Raw genomic sequence first — 26,959 nt, forward strand, 5'->3', positions numbered from 1 at the left:
TGTGCCCGACTGAGACTCGAACTCGGGACCTTTGCCTTTCGCGGGCAAGTGCTCTACCATCTGAGCTACCGAAGCACGACTCACGCCCGGTCCTCACAGCTTTACTTCTGCCAGTATCTCGTGTCCTACCTCCCAAACTTTAGGTAGGAGACGAGAAACTGGCAGAAGTAAAGCTGTGAGGACCGGGCGTGAGTCGTGCTTCGGTAGCTCAGATGGTAGAGCACTTGCCCGCGAAAGGCAAAGGTCCCGAGTTCGAGTCTCGGACGGGCACACAGTTTTAATCTGCCACGAAGTTTCAGGACCCCCTACTGATTCACTTCCTGCAGCACGGGACAATAGTGAATGCCCGGCGTTACTTTCAAACCTTGACCACCCTTTGCCAAGAGATCAAATGAAAACGACCAGGCAATCTCACTTGTTGTGTCATTCTGCTCCACGGCAACGCAAAGCCTCGTACGGCCAATACAGTCGGGGCACTCCTCCATAAATTCAAATGAGAGGTTGTCGGCCACCCTCCGTACAGCCCAGACCTCTCCCCCTGTGACTACGCCATTTTTGGTCCCCTTAAAAAGGTTCTGAGAGGCAAACGATTCACCTCCGATGACTACGTCCAGCTGTACGTGCGGAACTGGTTAACACTGCAATCCCAGGAGTTTTATGAGACAGCCATTCACCACCTTGTGTAACAGTGGGACAAGAGTCTCAACAGCCAGGTCAATACTTCTAACATGCAGGTACTGGTTTCTGTAATTATGCCTCTGGTTCGTTTCTTTTTGAACGCTCCTTATACTACAACAACTACTACTACTACTACTACTACCACCAACAACAACTACAAGAATTATTTTTCAGTTTGCAAATATTCCTTGCAGATACATGTTGCATTATATTATTACATTATTTGGTGTTTTTAATTCACTTACCAACATTTTTCAGTATTCTGTGCCATCTCGTGTACAGGTAGTGTCATTCACAGTACGCGTCAGACAAATACCAGAAAAGTAAGAATCTCTCTCTCCCTTCCCACCCAAAACTCGAAGGCACGCCCATTGTGAGATGTAGAAGTAACTTCGGGTGTGTCACAGGGAAGTGTGTTGGGATCCTTGCGGCTCATGTTCCATATTAATGATCTCGCAGACAATATTGACGGTAAAATCAGACTTTTTGCAGGTGATGCAGCTGTCTGAAAGAAGCTGCATAAATATTCAGTCAGATCTTAATAAGATCTACGAAGATTGGCAACTTGCCCTTAATGTTGAGAAATGTAAAACTGTGTGCTTCACTAAATGAAAAAATTTAGTATCCTACGACCATAATATCAGTGAGTCACTGTTGACGACTCATACAAATATGTGGGTTCAAAATGGCTCTGAGCATTATGGGACTTAACATCTATGGTCATCAGTCCCCTAGAACGTAGAACTACTTAAACCTAACTAACCTAAGGACATCACACAACACCCAGTCATCACGAGGCAGAGAAAATCCCTGACCCCGCCGGGAATCGAACCCGGGAACCCGGGCGTGGGAAGCGAGAACGCTACCGCACGACCACGAGCTGCGGACAAATACGTGGGTGTAGCACTTTGTAGGGATATGAAATGGAATGATCCCTTAGACTCAAGGCAGGGGTAAAGCAACTGGCAGACTTTGGTTTGTTAATAGAATACTGGGCAAGTACAATCAGTCTGCTAAAGAGATTGCTTACAAATCACTTGTGTGACCAGTTCTAGAATATTGCTCAATTGTGTGGGACCCACACCATATAGGACTAACAGTGGATACTAGACATATACAGAGAAGGGCAGCACAAACGATCACGGGTTTGTTTGACACGTGCCTAGAAAGCCTTTCGGGATGAGAGGTTGTGGTCCGTGAAATTCTTCTATTCTTGACGTTTCGTCCAGGACTGCGCCGAGTCGGGATGTGCAGCGCAGTCTTCGACAAAACGTCAAGAATAGAAGAGTTTCATAGACCGTGACCTCACATCCTGAAAAGTTTACCAGCAGCTATGTCATCTGCTCGTGACAGCCTTCATTCTTTGTTACAGAATCCTGAAGGAACTGAACTGCCAGACTCTTCAAGACAGTCAAACTATCCTTAGGAAGTCTCCTAACAAGGTTTCAAGAATCAGCTTTAAATGATGACGCAAGGGATATACTACAACCACCTACTTATCGTTCACACAGGGATCCTGAGGATAAGATTAGAATAATTACTGCTTGCACAGAGGCATTCTTCCCGTGCTCCATATGCGAATGAAACGGGAAGAAACAAAATGGTTCAAATGGCTCTGAGCACTATGGGACTTAACTGCTACGGTCATCAGTCCCCTAGAACTTAGAACTACTTAAACCTAACTAACCTAAGGACAGCACACAACACCCAGCCATCACGAGGCAGAGAAAATCCCTGACCCCGCCGGGAATCTAACCCGGGAAGAAACAGTAATAACCAGTACAATGGGACATACCCTCTGCCATACACTTCATGGAGGTTAGCAGAGTATGGATGTTGACATAGATGTGGATGTAGATGTAGAAGGATCCACACAGCATGGATTGTGAAGCATTGTGTTCTGCACTGGGTGGGAACAGGGAAGGGGATCTACATCTACATCTACATCTACATCTACATACACACTCCGCAATCCACCATACGGTGCATGGCGGAGGATACCTCGTACCACAACTAGCCTCTTCTCTCCCTGTTCCACTCCCAAACAGAACGAGGGAAAAATGACTGCCTATATGCCTCTGTACGAGCCCTAACCTCTCTTATCTTATCTTTGTGGTCTTTCCGCGAAATGTAAGTTGTCGGCAGTAAAATTGTACTGCAGTCAGCCTCAAATGCTGGTTCTCTAAATTTCCCCAGTAGCAATTCACGAAAAGAACTCCTCCTTTCCTCCAGAGACTCCCACCCGAGTTCCTGAAGCATTTCCGTAACACTCGCGTGATGATCGAAACTACCAGTAACAAATCTAGCAACCCGCCTCTCAATTGCTTCTATGTCCTCCCTCACTCCTCCTTGATAGGGATCCCAAATGCTCGAGTGGTACTCGAGAATAGGTCGTATTAGTGTTTTATAAGCGGTCTCCTTTACATATGAACCACATATTCCCAAAATTCTACCAATGAACCGAAGACGACTGTCCACCTTCTGCCATTACATGCTTGTCCCACTTCATATGGCTCTGCAATGTTACGCCCAAATATTTAATCGACATGACTGTGTCAAGCGCTACACTACAGGATTCCTTTTCCTATTCATCTGCATTAATTTACATTTATCTATATTTAGAGTTAGTTGCCATTCTTTACGCCAATCACAAATCCTGTCCAAGTCATCTCGTATCTTCCTACAGTCACTCAATGACGACACCTTCCCGTACACCACAGCATCATCAGCAAGCAGCCGCACATTGCTATCAACCCTATTCAAAAGATCATTTATGTAGGTAGAAAACAACAGCGGACCTACCACACTTCCCTGGGGCACTCCAGATGATACCCGCACCTCCGACGAACACTCACCATCGAGGACAACGTACTGGGTTCTACTACTCGAGAAGTCTTCGAGCCACTCGCATACTTGGGAACCAATCCCATATGCTCGTACCTTAGTTAATGAGCTGGATGAGGGCAGTAACTAACTAAGGTTGAGGCCAGGAGGGTTTTGGGAGTGTAGGATCTATTGTAGGGAATTTTACCACCTGCACAGTTCAGAAAAGCTGGTGTCGGTGGGAAGGATCCGTACGGCACAGGCTGTGAAGCAGTTGAATGAAGGATGTTGTGTTTGCCAGCACGCTCAGCAACAGGGTGGTCCACTCGTTTCTCGGCTACAGTTTGTAGGTGGCCATTCGTGCGGACAGACAGCTTGTCGGTTGTCATGCCCACATAGAATGCACCACAGTGGTAGCAGCTTAGTAAGTATATCACACGACTGGTTTCACAGGTAGCCCTGCCCTGCCTCTGATGGGGTAGGTGATGTTTGTGACCGGACTGGTGTGGGTGGTGGTGGGAGGATGTACGAGACAGGTCTCGCATCTAGGTTTATTAAGCGGCTCCGGAAAGGCTCAAAATCATGAAAAGTTGAATTTTTACTTTTTTGTGTTTTCTGAATCTGCAGACTATTACCTTTTAATAGATATATAATTTATTCAATTCCGAAGACTACAACTATTTTTAAATTTTTTTTGAAATGTGTTCTACATGGGCGTGACCCACTGTGGCGCTGTTAAACTGCTGTCAGATGGTGTTATTATTAACGTCCGTGTTCATCAGGTACATTTTAGTGATGTGAGATAAAGTATGTGTTGTGGCTAACCTGTGATGGTTCAATATATATCGCTGGTGTGATGGTAAAGGGTTGGGTGGGAAGGGAAGGTTAACTGACAGTGTAATTGACAAAATACAGAACTATTATGGAATGGCTATTAGGCAAAATACACAAAGTGTCGACGAAATGAAGAAGGCTGTTTGGGCTCTTTTTTTTTTCATACTTCTTCAACCGATGAAAATCCCCAACATAGCTTGTGTCCCAAAGAAGAAGACAGTTGGTGTAAATATAACAAAGGATTGCTAACTGGTGAAGTGTACACTCATAAGCATAGTCTGCCTCATGCAATAATGGAGGTGATAAAACCTATTTTCAGAGACTTAGCAGCACCTGAACTGTTGAAAAAGTGTATTCACGGAAAAACTCAAAACCCCAATGAAAGTGTAAATAGTGTTATATGGTCGAGAATCCCCAAGACTGTATTTGTTGGAATAGAAACACTTCACTTTGGTGTGTATGATGCTGTTGTGACTTTCAATGATGGCAACATTGTAAGGTGCAAGGTATTTAGAAATATGGGAATGAAGATAGGTTCTAACATGGTACGAGCGATGCTTGCTTTAGACAAGGAACGCCTTCGGGCTGCAGGCAGGGCTGTAAAGAGTCTAGAAATACAAGCAAGAGTAAACAGGAGGAGGAACAAGAGGAAGCTGGAGGAGGAGTTTGCAGAGGATGAAGATAATCCATCCTATGGACCTGGAATGCACTAAAAAGTTAATCCAACCTTTGTCGCTCGATTCCCAAAACTTTTATTTTCTCATACTAATTACATGTTTTCTAAGGATCTTCCAAACATATTTGTTTCAAACTTTCAGTAAATGTTACACAGTACCTTCTGCATAATTTAACACAGCCTTTTTCCAAAAAACTGTATATTTTTGAATATATAAATAATAAATTGCAAAAAAATGTTGTGAATTTTCATTACAATTGAAAAAAAAAATCATCTTTAATAACTGAACTAAAATTTTGTAAAATCCCTGTGTTAAGTTGTAGCCCATATTCCAATAAATAATCTGTAAAAAGTTCAACTTCCTACCTCAAATACTTTGTGAGGAAAGATGTAATTTATAAGCGTTATTTTAACATTGCAAGTATAGGGCGTTCCGGAGCCCCTTAAAGGGGTAGGAGACATGAGGTACGGGGTTGGGAACAGGGGTTGTGTAGGGATGGACGAGTATATCGTTTAGGGTCGGCGGATAGTGGAATACCACTGTGGGTGGGGTGGGAAGGATAGCGGGTAGGACATTTCTCATTTCAGGGCACAACGAGCGGTAGGGAGCACGAATGGCCACCTAAAAACTGTGGCCAAGAAACAAGTGGACGACCCTGTTGCTGAGCACACTGCCAAACATGGCACGCTTCATTTCAATGACTGCTCCACAGCCTGTGCCATACGGATCCTTCCAACCGATGCCAGCTTTTCTGAAATGCGCAGGTGGGAACTTTCCCTGCAATATATCCTATAACCATCCTGGCCTCGACCTCCGTTAGTCACTGTCCTCACCCAACCGGCCCCTTCCCTGTTCCCATTCCAGCACTACAACGCCTCCATTCCACCATCGGAACCGGTCTTTTTACTTCTCTCCTTTTCTGCAACCCCCTCTCCCCCCATCTGCAGCACTGTCACCCCTTCCCCTCCCAACCCCAGCCTCCTCCTCCTTAGGCCAGTATTACACTACCAAATTTCTTTGTAAAAGATTTGATCAAAGATGTGATCAAATATTCCGTCAAATATATTTGACAAAGATCTTTGACGTAGCGCTAGAAGGGGTATTACACTGCCATCGTATTTTTTGTCAAAGTTCAAGATGGCTGACAACAACAACTTGTTATTAACCGCAGCACTTGCATGTACCACAACTGCACTGTGTGCACATGCGGAAGAGAAGCGGGGAAAAAAAAGGAAACATATCTGGGTGAAGCCGTGGGTTTTAGGACGACACGATAAAAGCATTCCACAAAACTTGTTACGTGAGCTTATAGTGGAGGATGTCAAGTCGTACATCAATTACTTAAGAATTGATGAGCATACATTTCTGTATGTACTCAGCGAAGTGTATCCTCATATCACAAAGCACAATACTCACTTAAGAACTGCTACATCTTCAGAAGACAGGCTCACTGTAACACTCCGATTCCTTGCTACAGGGGAGGGTTAGGTTAGGTTAGGTTAGGTTAGGTTAGGTTAGGTTAGGTCAGGTGTCCAATCTTCGTAATCTGTTTTTGTATTCATCGTGCCTCAAGTTGTTAAGCACCTCATCAGCTTCATACGAGGTGCATTCAAGTTCTAAGGCCTCCGATTTTTTTTTTCTAATTAACTACTCACCCGAAATCGATGAAACTGGCGTTACTTCTCGACGTAATCGCCCTGCAGACGTACACATTTTTCACAACGCTGACGCCACGATTCCGTGGCAGCGGCGAAGGCTTCTTTAGGAGTCTGTTTTGACCACTGGAAAATCGCTGAGGCAATAGCAGCACGGCTGGTGAATGTGCGGCCACGGAGAGTGTCTTTCATTGTTGGAAAAAGCCAAAAGTTACTAGGAGCCAGGTCAGGTGAGTAGGGAGCACGAGGAATCACTTCAAAGTTGTTATCACGAAGAAACTGTTGCGTAACGTTAGCTCGATGTGCGGGTGCGTTGTCTCGGTGAAACAGCACACGCGCAGCCCTTCCCGGAAGTTTTTGTTGCAGTGCAGGAAGGAATTTGTTCTATAAAACATTTTCGTAGGATGCACCTGTTACCGTAGTGCCCTTTGGAACGCAATGGGTAAGGATTACGCCTTCGCTGTCCCAGAACGTGGACACCATCATTTTTTCGGCACTGGCGGTTACCCGAAATTTTTTTGGTGGCGGTGAATCTGTGTGCTTCGATTGAGCTGACTGGCGCTTTGTTTCTGGATTGAAAAATGGCATCCACGTCTCATCCATTGTCACAACCGACGAAAAGAAAGTCCCATTCGTGCTGTCGTTGCGCGTCAACATTGCTCGGCAACACGGCACACGGGCAGCCGTGTGGTCGTCCGTCAGCATTCGTGGCACCCACCTGGATGACACTTTTCGCATTTTCAGGTCGTCGTGCAGGATTGTGTGCACAGAACCCACAGAAATGCCAACTCTGGAGGCGATCTGTTCGACAGTCATTCGGCGATCCCCCAAAACAATTCTCTCCACTTTCTCGATCGTGTCGTCAGACCGGCTTTTGCGAGCGCGAGGTTGTTTCGGTTTGATGTCACATGATGTTCTGCCTTCATTACACTGTCGCACCCACGAACGCACTTTCGACACATCCGTAACTCCGTCACCACGTGTCTCCTTCGACTGTCGATGAATTTCAATTGGTTTCACACCACGCAAATTCAGAAAACGAATGATTGCACGGTGTTCAAGTCAGGAAAACGTCGCCATTTTAAGTATTTAAAACAGTTCTCATCCTCGCCGCTGGCGGTAAAATTCCATCTGCCGTACGGTGCTGCCATCTCTGGGACGTATTGACAATGAATGCGGCCTCATTTTAAAACAATGCACATGTTTCTATCTCTTTCCAGTCCGGAGAAAAAAAATCGGACGCCTTAGAACTTGAATGCACCTCGTACATCTCTATTAATTTTGTAGTTGTCGGCACACACCAATTGCATTTACCAGCAATGTTTATAAAAACACTACAGACAACAGAATGCAGTGATGCTAGCGCTCCATGTGGTAACATGTCACATTCCAGTGAACAGAAGACAAGCAACTTCTTTGATCAAATCTACAGCGAGGCCCTAGATTTCATCAAATATTGGACGACATTTGACAAAGTTCCCTATTACACCATCAAATATCTTTGACAAAGATATTGGACAAAGATATTTGACAAAGAAATTTGATGGTGTAATACCAGCCTCAGCCCCACTCAGTAACCACTCCCCTCACGCAGTGGTGCAGCTGCTGGCCTCAGTTGCCTAAGACTGCGAGCGCACGACCACACAGGCATGCATGTGTGTCTGTGTGTGTGTTCGAACGCTTTACCGGCTGAAAGCTTTACTTGTGACTCAGTACCTCCACTATATGTTGAGTAGCAACTTCCTTTCCCGTAATACTGTTACATTCCATCCAGAATTTTCCATTGTTTGATACATAGATATAGATAATGGTGGTGCTTAACTTGAATTGTAGCAATGCATAACAATTCTACCTTAGTAGGGCACTAAAGTTTTTTGCCTCACGAAAATTGGTCAAGTATTAAAAAAAGTTATAAAAAGATTTTAATAGGAAGTTCATTCTCGCCCATCCGCCCTGTACCAGGTCACACAATTACTGCGAACTTCGGGCCAGGGGGTTCGTCAGGGTGGTGCTGGCACCAAAATGGTGTCTCAGATGTTTTTCCGGTTAAGCGAATTTTGTGGCCGAGACGTCAGTGTGATTTCACTATAATGTTTCTCAGATCACTGTAGCAAGATTCTGGCTTTCTGAGACAGATAGTTGTCCTGCTGGAAGATTCCACCACTGTGACAGAAGACACTAAGCATTGAGGAAACAGGTGGTCCACAAAAAAGTTCACACCGTCCACACCTGTCGTAGTGACTTCGACTACCGGCCGCTGTCTCGAGCAAACTGAGGAGAACGTCCACCGTAGCATAACGTTGCCCACATCTGCCTGGATGAAGACACAACTGGACGTGAGCATCACTCTGGAGCACTGAGAGACACGATTTATCCAACCAGCAGACAAGTTTCCACTGATCTTGTGACTCAATTACAATCATCCTGTGCCCACTACCAGTCATACCTGATGATGCCATCAGATCAACATCTTAACACACTGTCAGACACACGTGAAAATTACCGAACTATCAGTTTAATAAGTCACAGTTGCAAAATACTAACGTGAATTCTTTACGGAGGAATGGAAAAACTGGTAGAAGCTGACCTCGGGGAAGATCAGTTTGGATTCCGTAACACTGTTGGATCACGTGAGGCAATACTGACCTTACGACTTATCTTAGAAGAAAGATTAAGGAAAGGCAAACCTATGTTTCTAGCATTTGTAAACTTAGAGAAAGCTTTTGATAATGTTGATTGGAATACTCTGATTCAAATTATGAAGGTGGTAGGGGCAAAATACAGGGAGCAAAACGCTATTTACAATTTGTACAGAAACCAGATGGCAGTTATAAAGAGTCGAAGGGTATGAAAGGGAAGCAGTGGTTGGGAAGGGAGTGAGACAGGGTTGTAGCCTCTCCCTGATGTTATTCAATCTGTATATTGAGCAAGCAGTAAAGGAAACAAAAGAAAAGTTCTGGGTAGGTATTAAAATCCATGGAGAAGAAATAAAAACTCTGTGGTTCGCCGATGACATTCTAATTCTGTCAGAGACAGCAAAGGACCTGGAAGAGCAGTTGAATGGAATGGACAGTGTCTTGAAAGGAGGATATAAGATGAACATCAACAAAAGCAAAACAAGGATAATGGAATGTAGCCGAATTAAGTCAGGCGATGCCGAGCGAATTAGATTAGGAAATGAGACACTTAAAGTAGTAAACGAGTTTTGCTATTTAGGGAGTAAAATGACTGATGATGGTCGAAGTAGAGAGGATATAAAATGTAGACTGGCAATGGCAAGGAAAGCGTTTCTGAAGAAGGGAAATTTGTTAACATCGAATATAGATTTAAATGTCAGGAAGTCATTTCTGAAAGTATTTGTATGGAGTGTAACCATGTATGGAAGTGAAATGTGGACGATAAATAGTTTAGAGGAGAAGAGAATAGAAGCTTTCGAAATGTGGTGCTACAGAAGAATGCTGAAGATTACATGGGTAGATCATATAACTAATGAGGAAGTATTGAATAGGATTGGGGAGAAGTGGAGTTTGTGGCACAACTTGACCAGAAGAAGGGATCGGTTGGTAAGACATGTTCTGAGGCATCAAGGGATCACCAATTTAGTATTGGAAGGCAGCGTGGAGGGTAAAAATCGTAGAGGGAGACCAAGAGATGAATACACTAAGCAGATTCAGAAGGATGTAGGCTGCAGTAGGTACTGGGAGATGAAGAAGCTTGCACAGGATAGGGTAGCATGGAGAGCTGCATCAAACCAGTCCCAGGACTGAAGACCACAACAACAACGACATCATGTCATTTCTGGAAACCCAGAATCTACTCTGTAGGAATCAATATGGATTCTGGAAACAGCGATCATGTGAGACCCAACTTGCTTTATTTGTTCATGAGACCCAGAAAATATTAGATACAGGCTCCCAGGTAGATGCCATTTTCCTCGAATAGTGTCGGAAGTACCGTGCGGCTTTTCGCGGATGATGCTGTAGTATACAGAGAAGTTGCAGTATTAGAAAACTGAACTAGCAGATATGCAGGAAGATCTGCAGCGGATAGGCACTTGGTGCAGGGAGTGGCAACTGGCCCTTAACACAGACAAATGTAATGTATTGCGAATACATAGAAAGAAGGATCCTTTATTGTATGATTATATGATAGCGGAACAAACACTGGTAACAGTTACTTCTGTAAAATATCTGGGAGTATGCGTACGGAACGATTTGAAGTGGAATGATCATATAAAATTAATTGTTGGTAAAGCGGGTACCAGGTTGAGATTCACTGCGAGAGTCCTTAGAAAATGTAGTCCATCAACAAAGGAGGTGGCTTACAAAACAGTGGTTCGACCTATACTCGAGTATTGCTTATCAGTGTGGGATCCGTACCAGGTCGGGTTGACGGAGGAGACAGAGAAGATCCAAAGAAGAGCGGCGCGTTTCGCCATGGGGTTATTTGGTAAGCGTGATAGCGTTACGGAGATGTTTAGCAAATTCGAGTGGCAGACTCTGCAAGAGAGGTGCTCTGCATCGCGGTGTAGCTTGCTGTCCAGGTTTCGAGAGGGTGCGTTTCTGGATGAGGTATCGAATATATTGCTTCCCCCTACTTATACCTCCCGAGGAGATCACGAATGTAAAATTATAGAGATTCGAGCGCGCACGGAGGCTTTCAGACAGTCGTTCTTCCCGCGAACCGTATGCGACTGGAACAGGAAAGGGAGGTAATGACAGTGGCACGTAAAGTGCCCTCCGCCACACACCGTTGGGTGGCTTGCTGAGTATAAATGTAGATGTAGATGTTCTTCAAGGCAATCACTGTTAGATAACAGAAACAAACAACAATACTGTTAGAAATGAGGGTGGTGTTTATTTCAGTTTTATTGATAATTCTCTAGGCCATTCAGCATTACACATCCTTATGGAAAATATTTGTTTCCACAAGAAGCACCCCATTTTTCAATCATTTAACAGACTGAGGAGTTTCTTGCTTGTTCATAACAGGACTTTATGTAAGCCACTGACACCTTCCCAAGCAATTCCTCCTCGCTTGAAGAATGAGAAACATTTTGAGAGAGAATAATGAGACTTGCTATTATGAGGTAGTCTGGTTTGGGTAGATGCTCTTGGTGGGCTATCTAAAGCACTCTTCCTCAATTGGATGCTCTCACACAATACACAGATTCCGATCGGGAATCTTAAGCGTTTATGGACTGAACATCATCTTGAACTCATGTGCTCTTGAGGAAATACAAACTGACTGAGCTCTGTCCTCAATACCTGAGCAAGCTTCATACAGCTGTGGAATGGCAGTTGCTACAACAGCTGTCGACAAACCACAGATTCATTTTAACAGTCACCCAGCTGATCATTGTGTTGAGGTTGCATGTAAAAGTATGGATCCGTTTGGAGTTTAAGAGAAAATCTTCACTCCTGGGAAACAATGTTCCACGGCTCCATACGGTCATCACTGAAGCATGCCATAGCCTATGGCTGCTGTTGTTGTTGTTGTCTTCAGTCCTGAGACTGGTTTGATGCAGCTCTCCATGCTACTCTATCCTGTGCAAGCTTCTTCATCTCCCAGTACCTACTGCAGCCTACATCCTTCTGAATCTGCTTAGTGTATTCACCTCTTGGTCTCCCTCTACGATTTTTACCCTCCATGCTGCCCTCCAATGCTAAATGTAGCCTATGGATGACAACCGTCAGTCCACAGCTTTGGAACATCAAGTTTGTCAAACCTGTACCTTGCTGAGATTGTGTCTGACTTACGTGGCATGCTTTCCACTTGAAACTACCAAGGAGGCCTGTGTAACTTATCAGATACTATGCACACAGTAAACAGTATCATGCAGAACTACAATTCTACAGAAATTCTGACATACATATCAAACTTACTTTATTGTCATTTGCATCCACTCCTAAATCTAAATCTGGATCCTCTTTAATAAATACACTGAACCCCGAGTCTGCTGCTGGATCTTCAAGAACCTGGAAAAAGGAAAATAAATAGTATTAATTGAAGTTATAAGCTTCTCGTGGAAATACATAAATAAATAAATACAAAGCATTATTCCTGCACTGTTAAAACATCAATTGGGAAAGTTCTGCATATTCATCAGTGAGCAATGTAGAGGTTAATAAAAAAGAAAAAGAGAAGAAAAGAAAAGGTTGAAAATGTGGGAAGAAATGGTGAATAAAAAGGGGTTTTTAAAATCATTAATGACCCTGAAAAAGGGACAGAATGAAATGCAAATCTGACTTCGTATTACAGAAAAGCTATCAGACTTCGTGATTCGGAAAAGCTATTGTTGGGGTGGTCCTTGTGGCATTTTTGAGCAAAATTCAAACCAATTTCTACTACAAAAATTATTTGAAAGAGAACGGAGAATAACAATGTGTGATTAACAGGGGGAAATGGCGTAGATAAGAGTTCATCCTTTACCGTGTTAACACGTCTTCTTGCATGCGGCGTTCAGGTCTTGTTCTCCAACACTTTCCTGCTTCATTTCTGCATGAAAAAGTCGTAGCTGCTCCAAAATATTTCATCGTCCAGGAATTACTAATGTCTACAAATTAAAACCATATTGATCTTGAATGCAATGTATTTTATGGCTACTTCCATCCTCCAAATTTCATACAAGCTTCCGCAATACTATATGTCTGCACACCAGTAAGTTTTTACGTCTTAATCAGACCAAGACTAACGAATAAGTTTTTACGTCTGAATCATACCAAGACTAGTGAATAAGTGAAGTTAAGCTTCCGCTCTCTAGAGACAATAGCAGGTAGAAAACAAAAAGAGTTACAATTTTTGTACCTTCATTTTCTTATAAATATTTTCTCTGCCGTCGAGCGCTCATACAGCTGCGACGGTATAATTTATATCCGAGGGAACGAGTGTAGTGCAGCGAAATTCAAAGTCCCGCTACAGCAGCCAGTTCTATTGTCCAAAATATTTGGAACACTCGTAACCCAGCCTCAGATGGAAAGTGAAACGTAATGCAGACGTAGAATGGAACATATTTTATTTCATTACCTGAAATTTCATGGTGTGAATCATCCACATTCACAAGAAACACATGAAGTTCTGTCCAATTTTGGGAATGAATAACAAAATGTGAACGAAAGTGGTGCAAGATCACTTTCAATGTCACAGGTCAAAACAACATTTGCTGGTCCTTGTATGTCATTTTTTAAAAAAACCATAGAAAATGCTGTTTCACAGCACATGCACATAAGAAATATAAAAACATGGTCTGTGACGTAGCAAATTATTACGAGCTGTCATCTCGTACTGAAAGCGTAGGTTGCCGTGGAGCCGGGAGGGGAGCAGATTTTGGTTCTCACGCTCTCACAGCTGACGCCATTTTTAATTCACAATTTCAATAGTATTTCACAGTGAATTGTCAAAGGCGATGTTAAAAGATGCACTTGTTTATTACGAAAGCTTACTTGCTGCAAATAATTTCATTGCATCAGAATCTTCGACAACTATTTCTCATGAACTAATGTTGATGCGTGAAGAAATTTACAGACATACTATGGACATCCTGACTGAAGAAATACTTGTGACTGATGATGAACTTCCTCGTGAAAATGAAAACTGGGATGGAGAACCTTTTGAAAAAGCATCAAGACCACAGCTAATCGGATGAATAGACCACACAGCTCATTAGATGAATATGAACCAAAAACGAAAGAAAACAAGAGAAGTAGACTGCCTTTCTTTCAATTACAAAATTAATGTTTTTAATATCGCAAAGGCTCACCACATGTGGAAACTCAAACATAAAAATAAAAAAATAAAATTAAAAAAGATTCAGCCAGTTAAGAAAGAAGGAATGTTTATCCCAATGGGAAAAAGGAATAGAAAAAGGAGGCAATCAATTTGATAAGTACACATCAATCAGTTCCTGGGTGTGTGATCATTCTGTTGAAACCCAAGGGAATTATCAGCAAGTCATTACACAGAATTTACAACAGTGGGCTTTAGCACCAGCACAACAGTTTACAGATTTTGAAGTTAAAGCTTCTGACAGCTGTGTTTATACACTAAAAAATAAGCACGGAATTCATCAGCAAAGTGACAAGATTTGTTCCAAGAAAAGAAGGAGCAATGACCTAAGAAACCTTGCCTGCTACAGACAGTTTTCAAACCCAGACATTAAGACTGATACCGAATTTCAACAAAGATTTTATTATCAGTAATGACCAGGCAGGTATTTAAAAATTCATTTTGATCTCTATTTTTACAATTCTCTAACAGAGTACTTCAATTTCGATTGTTTTGCCTTTCTAGAATGTCAGTATCAGTTGGTGTACAAAATGATTCTGGCTGTCAAAGGGTGCAAAAATACTTTTGTCAAAAGACAAGACATGAATTAAGTGACGCATACATACAGGGCTATTACAAATGATTGAAGCGATTTCATAAATTCACTGTAGCTCCATTCATTGACATATGGTCATGACACACTACAGATACGTAGAAAAACTCATAAGGTTTTGTTCGGCTGCAGCCGCACTTCAGGTTTCTGCCGCCAGAGCGCTCGAGAGCGCAGTGAGACAAAATGGCGACAGGAGCCGAGAAAGCGTATGTGGTGCTTGAAATGCACTCACATCAGTCAGTCATAACAGTGCAACAACACTTCAGAACGAAGTTCAACAAAGATCCACCAACTGATAACTCCATTCGGCGATGGTATGCGCAGTTTAAAGCTTCTGGATGCCTCTGTAAGGGGAAATCAACGGGTCGGCCTGCAGTGAGCGAAGAAACGGTTCAACGCGTGCGGGCAAGTTTTATGCGTAGCCCGCGGAAGTCGACGAATAAAGCAAGCAGGGAGCTAAACGTACCACAGCCGACGGTTTGGAAAATCTTACGGAAAAGGCTAAAGCCTGAATTAGTATCTCTTATTGAAGGAAATAGTGCGCATATAGTATTAGGAACGGAAAGTTGGTTAAAACCGGAAGTGAACAGTAACGAAATCCTAGACACAGAATGGAATATATACCGCAAGGATAGGATAAACGCCAATGGTGGAGGAGTATTTATAGCAGTAAAGAATTCAATAATATCCAGTGAAGTTATTAGCGAATGCGAATGTGAAATAATCTGGGTTAAGTTAAGTATCAAAGGTGGGTCAGATATGATAGTCGGATGCTTCTATAGACCACCTGCATCAGCAACCGTAGTAGTTGAGCGCCTCAGAGAGAACCTGCAGAACGTCGTGAAGAAGTTTCGTGATCATACTATTGTAATAGGGGGAGACTTCAATCTACCAGGTATAGAATGGAATAGTCACACAATCAGAACTGGAGCCAGGGACAGAGACTCTTGTGACATTATCCTGACTGCCTTGTCCGAGAATTACTTCGAGCAGATAGTTAGAGAACCAACTCGTGAAGCTAACGTTTTAGACCTCATAGCAACAAATAGACCGGAACTTTTCGACTCCGTGAATGTAGAAGAGGGTATCAGTGATCATAAGTCAGTGGTTGCATCAATGACTACAAGTGTAATAAGAAATGCCAAGAAAGGAAGGAAAATATATTTGCTTAACAAGAGTGATAGGGCACAAATCGCAGAATATCTGAGTGACCACCATCAAACGTTCATTTCTGAGGAAGAGGATGTGGAACAAAAATGGAAAAAATTCAGAAACATCGTCCAGTACGCCTTAGATAAGTTCGTACCGACTAAGGTCCAAAGCGAGAGGAAAGATCCACCGTGGTATAACAATCATGTACGAAAGGTACTACGGAAACAAAGAAAGCTTCACCATAGGTTTAAGAGTAGTCGAATCATAGCTGATAAGGAAAAGCTGAACGAAGCGAAAAAGAGCGTAAAGAGAGCAATGAGAGAAGCATTCAACAAATTCGAACATAAAACATTGGCAAACAATCTAAACAAGAACCCTAAAAAGTTTTGGTCATACGTAAAATCGGTAAGCGGATCTAAATCCCCTATTCAGTCACTCGTTGACCACGATGGCACCGAAACAGAGGACGACCGAAGAAAGGCAGAAATACTGAATTCAGTGTTCCGAAACTGTTTCACTGCGGAAAATCGTAACACGGTCCCTGACTTCAGCCGTCGCACGGACGCCAAAATGGAAAATATTGAAATAAACGATATCGGAATTGAAAAACAACTGCTATCACTTAGTAGCGGAAAAGCATCCGGACCAGACGAGATACCCTTAAGATTTTACAGTGATTATGCTAAAGAACTTGCCCCCTTTCTATCAGCAATTTATCGTAGATCTCTGGAAGAACGTAAAGTACCTAGCGACTGGAAGAAAGCGCAGGTCGTTCCCATTTTCAAGAAGGGTCATAAATCAGATGCGAATAATTATAGGCCTATTTCACTTACGTCAATCTGTTGTAGAATAATGGAACATGTTTTGTGTTCTCGTATTATGACGTTCTTAGATAATACAAATCTCCTTCATCATAACCAACATGGATTCCGCAAACAGAGATCATGTGAAACTCAGCTCGCCCTATTTGCCCAAGAAATTCACAGTGCCGTAGACACTGGCGAGCAGATTGATGCCGTATTCCTGGACTTCAGGAAGGCATTTGATACGGTTCCGCACTTACGTTTAGTGAAAAAAATACGTGCTTACGAAATATCGGACCAGGTTTGTGATTGGATTCAGGATTTCCTAGAAGAAAGAACACAACATGTCATTCTTAACGGTTCAAAATCTGCAGATGTAGAGGTAATTTCGGGAGTACCGCAAGGAAGCGTGATAGGACCTTTATTGTTTACAATATACATTAATGACTTAGTTGACAACATCGGTAGCTCCGTGAGGCTATTTGCAGATGACACGGTTGTCTACAAGAAAGTAGCAACATCAGAAGACTCGTACGTACTCCAGGAAGACCTGCAGAGGATTAATGAATGGTGCGACAGCTGGCAGCTTTCCCTAAACGTAGATAAATGTAATATAATGCGCATACATAGGGGCAGAAATCCATTTCAGTACGATTATGCCATAGGTGGTAAATCATTGGAAGCGGTAACGACCGTAAAATACTTAGGAGTTACTATCCGGAGCGATCTGAAGTGGAATGATCACATAAAACAAATAGGGGGAAAAGCAGGCGCCAGGTTGAGATTCATAGGAAGAATTCTAAGAAAATGTGACTCATCGACGAAAGAAGTAGCTTACAAAACGCTTGTTCGTCCGATTCTTGAGTATTGCTCATCAGTATGGGACCCTTACCAGGTTGGATTAATAGAAGAGATAGACATGATCCAGCAAAAAGCAGCGCGATTCGTCATGGGGACATTTAGTCAGCGCGAGAGCGTTACGGAGATGCTGAACAAGCTCCAGTGGCGGACACTTCAAGAAAGGCGTTACGCAATACGGAGAGGTTTATTATCGAAATTACGAGAGAGCACATTCCGGGAAGAGATGGGCAATATATTACTACCGCCCACATATATCTCGCGTAATGATCACAACGAAAAGATCCGTGAAATTAGAGCAAATACGGAGACTTACAAGCAGTCGTTCTTCCCACGCACAATTCGTGAATGGAACAGGGAAGGGGGGATCAGATAGTGGTACAATAAGTACCCTCCGCCACACACCGTAAGGTGGCTCGCGGAGTATAGATGTAGATGTAGTAGATGTAGAAGCAGAAGCATTTCTTAAACAGGAGATTGGAAAACCGATGGATCGGTCGTGGTGGAGATCATGATCAGCAATTCATGTCACGGCCTCCACACTCTCCTGACTCAAAGCCATGCGATTTCTTTCTGTGGGGTTATGTGAAAGATTCAGTGTTTAAACCTCCTCTACCAAGAAACGTGCCAGAACTGCGAGCTCGCATCGACGATGCTTTCGAACTCATTGATGGGGACATGCTGCGCCGAGTGTGGGAGGAACTGGATTATCGGCTTGATGTCTGCCGAATCACTAAAGGGGCACATATCGAACATTTGTGAATGCCTAAAAACACTTTTTGAGTTTTTGTATGTGTGTGCAAAGCATTGCGAAAATATCTCAAATAATAAAGTTATTGTAGAGCTGTGAAATCGCTTCAATCATTTGTAATAACCCTGTATACCGCTCAATATGCTCTCACTCCATTTGGAAACAGCTTACCTCCTCAAGTGTGTGTGTGTGTGTGTGTGTGTGTGTGTGTGTGCGCGCGCGCGTGCGCAAAAGACAACTATTGAATAGGAGCAATTATAAAATGTTAATCTGGGAGGCTAACAACAGAACCGTATACTGGCTTTCTCAACCGAAGTTTGAAGTCTTGTGTGGGTCAAGAATGATTTCTGTTAAATATTGGGTGGAGAAGCAAAGCCTGAATTATATTACGAAATCTTTAAGGGTGACGAGAAATCACCAAGATGTGATACCTGTGAAATGTACTCCACTTAGTCAACCATGTGACGTCTATTTTCATATACAAGCAAAAAATGTATAAAGTCCATACAAAACTGCACTTATCTTATTGAAAATAAAAGAGAAATAAATTCTCATGAAGACTGTATAAAAATGCAATCAATAGTTGTATAAAAACAAATCAGTAGTCCATTCCCAATTTTTAAGGAAATGATGTGATATGCCTGGTATGATTCCAGGCTTTCTGATGAAAGAGAAGTTTTCAGGAATGTCAAAAAAGTATGTTTTTCAACAGATCTTTAGAAAAAGAAAAAAAAAATGTTGCACCTGTAAACAATCATCCTCCAAAAATTATGCAAGATGCCAAAATATTGGCTGACCAACACTTCAGATCTCACAAAGAAGTCACAAATTGGATCGATTCGTGGATCGCTCCAAAAGACGAACAATTTTTTCGACACGGGATCGGTACACTCCCCGAACGATGGGAGATAGTAGCGGCCAGCGATGTAAAATACTTTGGATGATACGTGTGTAACCAATTTGTTTCATTAAAGCCTCAAATGTTGGGGAAAAAGCGGCAGAAGCAAAGTTGTACACCTTGTATTGTTGTTGTTGTGGTCTTCAGTCCTGAGACTGGTTTGATGCAGCTCTCCATGCTACTCTATCCTGTGCAAGCTTCTTCATCTCCCAGTACCTACTGCAACCTACATCCTTCTGAATCTGCTTAGTGTATTCATCTCTTGATCTCCCTCTACGATTTTTACCCTCTACGCTGCCCTCCATCACTAAATTGGTGATCCCTTGATGCCTGAGAGTATGTCCTACCAACCGATCCCTTCTTCTAGTCAAGTTGTGCCACAAACTTCTCTTCTCCCCAATTCTATTGAATACCTCCTGATTAGTTATGTGATATACCCATCTAATCTTCAGCATTCTTCTGTAGCACCACATTTCGAAAGCTTCTATTCTCTTCATGTCTAAACTATTTATCGTCCATGTTTCACTTCCATACATGGCTACACTCCATACAAATACTTTCAGAAATGACTTCCTGACACTTAAATCTGCACTCGATGTTAACAAATTTCTCTTCTTCAGAAACGCTTTCCTTGCCATTGCCAGTCTACGTTTTATATCCTCTCTACTTCGACCATCATCAGTTATTTTGCTCCCCAAATAGCAAAACTCCTTTACTACTTTAAGTGTCTCATTTCCTAATCTAATTCCCTCAGCATCACCCGACTTAATTAGATTACATTCCATTATCCTCGTTTTGCTTTTGTTGATGTTCATCTTATATCCTCCTTTCAAGACACTGTCCATTCCATTCAACTGTTCTTCCAAGTCCTTTGCTGTCTCTGACAGAGTTACAATGTCATCGGCGAACCTCAAAGTTTTTATTTCTTCTCCATGAATTTTAATACCTACTCCAAATTTTTCTTTTGTTTCCTTTACTGCTGGCTCAATATACAGATTGAACAACACCGGGGAGAGGCTACAACCCTGTCTTACTCCCTTCCCAACCACTGCTTCCCTTGTATATATACACCTTGTATATATAACTGAAATTCCACCCAGTATTTTGTGACAGTGGTACTTAATTTAGCTTCATTAAAAATGCATTTGAAATTATTCAACTTTTTAAAAAGAAAATATTGATGAGCATAATTCACAATTTAAGTATCTGTGATAGCCATTTCACAAACAAAATAAAATTACTTACGGTTTAATTGATAATACTTAATTTAACAGTTGCTATAATTTTTAAAACAATTAAAAAATCAAAATGAAAGCATAGCAGCAGGAAGGCAGGTAGGATCGAAACTAGATCAGCCGCATGACAGTCTACCACACTACTGACCGAGTTTCTCCACCAATCTGCTGCCTTTCTACCTATGCCCCGTTGTCGCGTCCCAAGCGTGGGTATTGCGAGGGATTGAGCGACACGGTTCGTGGATGGGATTTAGCCGGTTGACCTTAGTGAGAGGGAGACTTTTTGATCTGGTTAAGATGTAGAAATCCCTGGTGTGAAAGCACAAGGCTAGGAAGCTGGTAGAAATTAAAGTCTTGATAACTTTAACAAATTGCAGTTTATTCTAAACGAATACAGCTCGCCCTATCTGACGGTGGTTGCACTCACAGGAAGGCCAAGTCTAATACAGAGACGGTGACTGACTCCAACGTTCCGACTGCCTACTAGAAGTTCTGCAATGTTTCCTACCACCCTACGTTAGTCCCGCGGCTACGCCTTAACGCTCTCCAGCGACTATCTCCGGCTGCCTGCCTACAGCCCGTTCTCCAGCCCAAGTCGGCTGCTGCTATCACTCTCTAACTCTTCGACCTCACCAGACAAGACCCGACAAGACAAGACCCCCAGAGCCGCGTGCTCTCGGGTTTTGTTAGCGTTTCCCCTTCGACCCCGCCAGCGCTCGGCATGACGTAGCGTCGAAGGCAACGTGTCCTTATTTGGTATCGTTAAAGCATTGTTGTTGCTATTGTTCTTCAGAGGCTGAGTGGAGGGGCAGAGGCGCCTCTCCCTATATGGTCACGCACTGCGTCCTGAGCCCTTCATTGGCTCCTCGTGACGTAGCGCTGTCCCCACCGAGGGCCCTCTTTCTTTCTCTCTCCACTCCCAGACCTCTATCTCTAGCCAGGAATGCATCTATTTACACTCCTTACTTGATTGCTTATCGTGAGTCCCTGGACAGACCCTCGTTTGTATCTGCTGGCTGTTTGCTTTCTTATCAAGCGCCGCTGCCCAGCAGTTTGACTGCCGCCTCGGCTGACCCTTCAGCCACGCCTGGCGTCCAGCGCTACAATTTTAACTTCTTCCTACGTACCATTCTTAAGGTACTGCAATTAGACTTGGCTTGTTCCTATGGTTGGAACACCGTATATGAGGAGTGTGCAAGCTACGTTTAAAACTTCTGGGCCCTTTTTTTCAGATTTTTCTGGATAACACACTTTAAGACTCCTACGAGTGGAAACCCTTGAGGTACACTACTAACCTTGCAAAGTCTCATGCCGAACTGAATTTCCGAGACCGGAAGGTCTCCTTGTGAGACAAAATCACACTCATTCTCTTCCATTCTCACCCACGACCGACCGCTCAATCGCACAACACGGAAACTCCATCTGAACAGGCCTCAGAAGGACCGACAGTACCGACTGCCACGTCACCCTAACAAGGGAACATCCCCATCGCACCCCCCTCAGATTTAGTTATAAGTTGGCACAGTGGATAGGCCTTGAAAAACTGAACACAGATCGATCGAGAAAACAGGAAGAAGTTGTGTGGAACTATGAAAAAATAAGCAAAATATACAAACTGTGTAGTCCATGTGTAATATAGGCAATATTAAGGGCAATGTGAGGCGAGGAGCGCCGTGGTACCATGGTTAGTGTGAATAGCTGCAGAACGAGAGGTCTTCAGTTCAAATCTTCCCTCGACCGAAAATTTTAACTTTTTATTTTCAGTTTATGTGAAAAACTCTTATGCTTTCATCACTTTTTTTGGAGTGATTATTACATCCACAAGAAAACCTAAATCGGGCAAGGTAGAAGAATCTTTTCACCCATTCGCCAAGTGTACTAGTTAGGTGGGTCGACAACATATTCCTGTCATGTGACGCACATGCCGTCACCAGTGTCGTATACAAAATATCAGACGTGTTTTCCTGTGGAGGAATCGGTTGACCTATGACCTTGCGATCAAATGTTTTCGGTCCCCATTGGGGAGGCACGTCCTTTCGTAACTAATCACACGGTTTTGCGGTGCGGTCGCAAAACACACACACTAAACTTATTACAGTGAAAAGAGACGTCATTGAACGAACGTACTGATCATAACTTTGCGAAAATAAAGAAAGCAAAATTTTCAGTCGAGGGCAGACTTGAACCAAGGACCTCTCGTTCCGCAACTGCTCACGCTAACCACGGGACCACAGCACTCCTGAGCTCACATTATCCTTAATATTGCCTATCTTACGCATGGACTACTCAGTTTGTATATTTTGCTTATTTTTTTCATAGTTCCACACAACTACTTCCTGTTTACTCGATTGATCTGTGTTCAGTTTTTCAAGGCCTATCCACTGTGCCAACTTATAACTAAATCAGAGGGGGGTGCGATGGGGAGGTTCCCTTGTAAGCAGACAGGCATCACGGGATGCGGATGTCGGGGGCACGTCATCGTCACACTGCTCTCCCGGTCGTCGTCAGTTTTCGTCACCGGAGCCGCTACTCCTCGACCGAGTAGCTCCTCAGTTTGCCTCACGAGAGCCGAGTGCAGCCCGCTCCCCTACAGCACTCGACAGACCCGGACGGTCACCCATCCGACCGCTAGCCAAACTCGACAGCACTTAACTCTGGTGATCTGACGGGAACCGGTGCCACCACCGATGGCCACAGCACGGAAAACAACATAACAAGTAGGGAGCCGTTCAAAATCTGTCAATTAAAACACAATGAAGTCTAGAGGAAAGCTAAAATAAAATGACAACAATATGTGACAAGAGAGATCCAAACAACTACAGAGGAATATCGCTACTAGAGGTCGGATACAAGGTGCAGTCAAAACTACTGCTCAAGAGAGAAGAAGAACAGGTAGAAAGTACACTGTTCTTCACAAAGGCATATGACTCCATCGACAGACGGACTCTTGTTAGGATCCTGAAGAACAGAGGACTTGATGGAACTACACAAGAACTCGTAAAGGAAATTCTGACAGACACAAAAGCAAGGGTGCGATTCAGAGGAGCACTGTCAGAAGAATTTGAAATCGAGACTGGTGTTAAACATGGAGCTGGATTGTCACCATTGTTGTTCAATATAGCACTGGACGAAGTGATCAGGCAGTGGAGAGCAATAAACGAGGAAATGGGCGTAGCAAAGACCCATGTGGGGGACAAAGAGGACAACAGGGCTGAAGCGGACTGCCTAGCCTTTGCAGACGACATAGCAATAGTAAGTGAGGAGGAAGAAGACGCAAAGACACAACTCGACAAATTAAGTAAGGTAGCCACAAATGTGGGACTGAGGATCGTCTATAACAAGACAAAGACATTAAATACCACTGCAGACTGGGAAACACCGGAAGGCACTGTGCAAATGGTGGACAAATTTAAATATCTGGGAGAATTTATAACAGGAAGGAACAGGAGCAAGGAGGGAATAACAGAGAGGATAAAGAAGATGAGGTCAGCCTTCTGCATGACGAGACACATATACACTCCTGGAAATGGAAAAAAGAACACATTGACACCGGTGTGTCAGACCCACCATACTTGCTCCGGACACTGCGAGAGGGCTGTACAAGCAATGATCACACGCACGGCACAGCGGACACACCAGGAACCGCGGTGTTGGCCGTCGAATGGCGCTAGCTGCGCAGCATTTGTGCACCGCCGCCGTCAGTGTCAGCCAGTTTGCCGTGGCATACGGAGCTCCATCGCAGTCTTTAACACTGGTAGCATGCCGCGACAGCGTGGACGTGAACCGTATGTGCAGTTGACGGACTTTGAGCGAGGGCGTATAGTGGGCATGCGGGAGGCCGGGTGGACGTACCGCCGAATTGCTCAACACGTGGGGCGTGAGGTCTCCACAGTACATCGATGTTGTCGCCAGTGGTCGGCGGAAGGTGCACGTGCCCGTCGACCTGGGACCGGACCGCAGCGACGCACGGATGCACGCCAAGACCGTAGGATCCTACGCAGTGCCGTAGGGGACCGCACCGCCACTTCCCAGCAAATTAGGGACACTGTTGCTCCTGGGGTATCGGCGAGGACCATTCGCAACCGTCTCCATGAAGCTGGGCTACGGTCCCGCACACCGTTAGGCCGTCTTCCGCTCACGCCCCAACATCGTGCAGCCCGCCTCCAGTGGTGTCGCGACAGGCGTGAATGGAGGGACGAATGGAGACGTGTCGTCTTCAGCGATGAGAGTCGCTTCTGCCTCGGTGCCAATGATGGTCGTATGCGTGTTTGGCGCCGTGCAGGTGAGCGCCACAATCAGGACTGCATACGACCGAGGCACACAGGGCCAACACCCGGCATCATGGTGTGGGGAGCGATCTCCTACACTGGCCGTACACCACTGGTGATCGTCGAGGGGACACTGAATAGTGCACGGTACATCCAAACCGTCATCGAACCCATCGTTCTACCATTCCTAGACCGGCAAGGACACTTGCTGTTCCAAAAGGACAATGCACGTCCGCATGTATCCCATGCCACCCAACGTGCTCTAGAAGGTGTAAGTCAACTACCCTGGCCAGCAAGATCTCCGGATCTGTCCCCCATTGAGCATGTTTGGGACTGGATGAAGCGTCGTCTCACGCGGTCTGCACGTCCAGCACGAACGCTGGTCCAACTGAGGCGCCAGGTGGAAATGGCATGGCAAGCCGTTCCACAGGACTACATCCAGCATCTCTACGATCGTCTCCATGGGAGAATAGCAGCCTGCATTGCTGCGAAAGGTGGATATACACTGTACTAGTGCCGACATTGTGCATGCTCTGTTGCCTGTGTCTATGTGCCTGTGGTTCTGTCAGTGTGATCATGTGATGTATCTGACCCCAGGAATGTGTCAATAAAGTTTCCCCTTCCTGGGACAATGAATTCACGGTGTTCTTATTTCAATTTCCAGGAGTGTACAATAAAAAGAATATATCCACAGAGGCAAAGATACGCCACTACAAGGCAACGGTGAGGAATGCAGTATTATATGCTGCTGAGACGATGACACTAGGATGAAATGGGGCAGAACAACTTGAGAAAGAAGAGAGAAAAATATGGAGAAAAATACTAGGTCCCAAAAGAGGTGGAGAGAGGTGGATACAAAGACCTAGGGAAGAATTGTATCGGAGCATGAGAAGAATATGGGTAAATCAGACTCAAAAGGGCAAGGTTTGCTGGACATGTAGTTAGGATGAGTACAGACAGAATGACGAAGAGAGTGTGGGAAACAACAGGGAGGACAAGGGTAAAGACAGGAACCAAGTGGGTTGTTGAACTTCGGAAGGACTGGTTGGAATTTGGGATCGAGGTCGAAGGAAAGGAAAATTGGAGGAACAAATATTCACCGACCAATATGCGGAGATCAATGACAGAGAAGAATACAGAAAAAGATTAGAGTGTCACCAGTGGAGCCGACAGGAGAAACGGAAACTGAAGATCTCGGAAGGAGAGCGGGAGACAAGAAGAGAAAGAATGAAGAGGTTCTGGGAGAAGAACAGGAAAATGCAGTCCACGAAGGGGCTACCCGTGGTCCTACAGAGGCCGTAACGCAAGAAGAAGAAGATGGGACTGCCTGGTCAATTACCAAAAACATGGAGAAGTGACGCACCCTGATAACACATTAAAAATGTTACTCTAAAATATTAGGGAACAAATCACGTAATACACAAAATTTTGGAAATAGTACCACATTCTTTAACTTTCAGCTAAAACAACAGCAAATCTGTCGGCAAATGAGCAGTCGCACTTTGGTCTCGAAATAAAACAGTCTAGTAAAATGTGGTGGAATGATCAGTACGTCGCAAAATACCACACACTGGGGGGTCCTCTCACCAGAGCAAGAAGCCGTGCGTCACAGTTCTGTGGCCTGCGCGAATGCCAGCAAAGAGTTGTCCGATCTGTGTGGTTGATAGGAGCTGCACGTCAGTGTGTACTTGATATACACTGATGGAAAAAAATCGCAACACCAAGAAATAATTAATGTAGAGTACTGAAATTGCACGAATATTAAGAGCTTTGATGGAAACCCAGTTCTAAGCAAAGAAGGGAAAGCAGAAAGGTGGAAGGAGTATATAGAGGGTCTATACAAGGGCGATGTACTTGAGGACAATATTATGGAAATGGAAGAGGATGTAGATGAAGATGAAATGGGAGATAAGATACTGCGTGAAGAGTTTGACAGAGCACTGAAAGACC

General features: G+C 43.9%; 1 protein-coding gene across 1 annotated transcript in view; it reads right to left on the bottom strand.

The window, feature by feature from the left end:
* The window catches only part of LOC126212776 (uncharacterized), a 153,446-nt gene that overhangs the window by 98,490 nt on the left and 27,997 nt on the right, over nt 1–26,959 (bottom strand). Inside the window, exon 4 of the mRNA XM_049940181.1 lies at nt 12,553–12,645. Coding sequence (XP_049796138.1) covers nt 12,553–12,645 — 93 coding nt within the window. The remainder of the gene's footprint in view (nt 1–12,552; nt 12,646–26,959) is intronic.

This window comes from Schistocerca nitens, chromosome 11 (assembly GCF_023898315.1).
Source record: "Schistocerca nitens isolate TAMUIC-IGC-003100 chromosome 11, iqSchNite1.1, whole genome shotgun sequence".
Lineage (NCBI taxonomy): Eukaryota > Metazoa > Arthropoda > Insecta > Orthoptera > Acrididae > Schistocerca > Schistocerca nitens.